Below are 1,248 nucleotides of genomic sequence, written 5' to 3'. Positions count from 1 at the left end.
ATCTTCGATGGCGCTGGCGCCCAATCGTGGCCCCTGTCGTACATCTCCTTCTTTTCCATGCAGCGGAATATTACTGTATTCGACTGCACCACCATCCAGGAGCTCCTCTACTTTGTTTCCTGGGTCTACACCAACGACGCGTACGTCACACGACACACGTGAGCGGCACCACTCAGACGGCGATGATTGGCGCTTACTGTGATTGAATGTTTCCACTGCCGCGTGCAGTGCTTCGCAGCTTGCCCTCGATGTCGATTACGCTCCACTGCCGTCATTTGTGCGGACTCGGTTGATCGATTGGCTGGGCGTGGTCCAGTGCAACGGCCAGCGGGCGCACTCGGCGCAGTACCTGGTCGGCACGGGCGCTCCGCTGTCGATTCACACGGCGTGGTCGGTGGCCTACAGCTCGGCTGCGGTGCGGGTCAAATACTTCGCCGCCACGGCGATGCAGGTGAAGGAGAGCATGCCCGACTTCATCGGCACGAACTACGCGACCACCCTCAACTTGTCGCTCGCCATACCCGACATTGCGAGCATGCCGGCCACCGCCGTCGCGCTCGCACCCGGTAAGTCAAACATGTCATGTGTGTCGTATCGTGTTGTGTGTCATGTCGTGTGTTGCGCAAACATGACTTACGTTGTCTGTCCACTGCAGGTTACAACATTCCCGAGCTGCAGGACGGCCCGCCACTGCTCCTCGACTACGCAACGATCGCGGGCATCCTGCTCCGCAACATCACGATGTGGAACGACCAACGCATCAAGGACGTCAACCCGCAGGCCGTCGCCGACGCCCTGCCGGCGCAGCCCATCATCATGATCGCACAGGCCAGAAATTCGTCGGGACCGCCGTTCGGCCCCATTCAGACCGTATCCACGGTGCTGAAGCGAATGGTCCCCGACTACCGCGACGTACGTTCTCCGCTCTTCGCTCTTCGCAGAAGGCGTGTGCTCGGCAATGTGAATCTCGACCTCACCGCCCCTATGTGCTTGCAGGTGAACATCAGCCAATTACTGCCGGCGGAGTCGGACCCCGACCACTCGATTGTCGTTGCCGGTTCTGCGTCAGCGCTGTCGGTGCTGCTCGCCACCCATTATTCGTTCGCCTTCATGCCGTCGTACGAGTTGCTCTCGGTACGCGCCACCACCCACCACTGCGCGACTCTTCTCTCTTTTCTTTTTACGGTCGTTGGCTCACATTCACGACAGACGCGCGGATTGAGAGCGGCGTCGATTCGTAAGGCGTCG

The 1,248-nt window shown here is 59.9% G+C and overlaps 1 protein-coding gene across 1 annotated transcript in view; it reads left to right on the top strand.

Moving 5' to 3' along the window:
- Positions 1 to 57: 57 nt before the first annotated feature.
- ACA1_165850 (protein kinase domain containing protein) overlaps positions 58 to 1,248 on the top strand; it is a gene marked incomplete at both ends in the record, with an annotated part of 6,594 nt that continues 5,403 nt past the window's right edge. The window contains 3 exons of the mRNA XM_004354009.1: positions 58 to 140; positions 229 to 566; positions 656 to 1,134. Coding sequence (XP_004354061.1) covers positions 58 to 140; positions 229 to 566; positions 656 to 1,134 — 900 coding nt within the window. The remainder of the gene's footprint in view (positions 141 to 228; positions 567 to 655; positions 1,135 to 1,248) is intronic.

This window comes from Acanthamoeba castellanii (genome assembly GCF_000313135.1).
Source record: "Acanthamoeba castellanii str. Neff unplaced genomic scaffold scf7180000084732, whole genome shotgun sequence".
NCBI classification, from domain to species: Eukaryota; Discosea; order Longamoebia; family Acanthamoebidae; genus Acanthamoeba; species Acanthamoeba castellanii.
The sequence above is the reverse complement of the archived record's forward strand: the minus strand, read 5'-3'. Positions and strand labels throughout refer to the sequence as shown.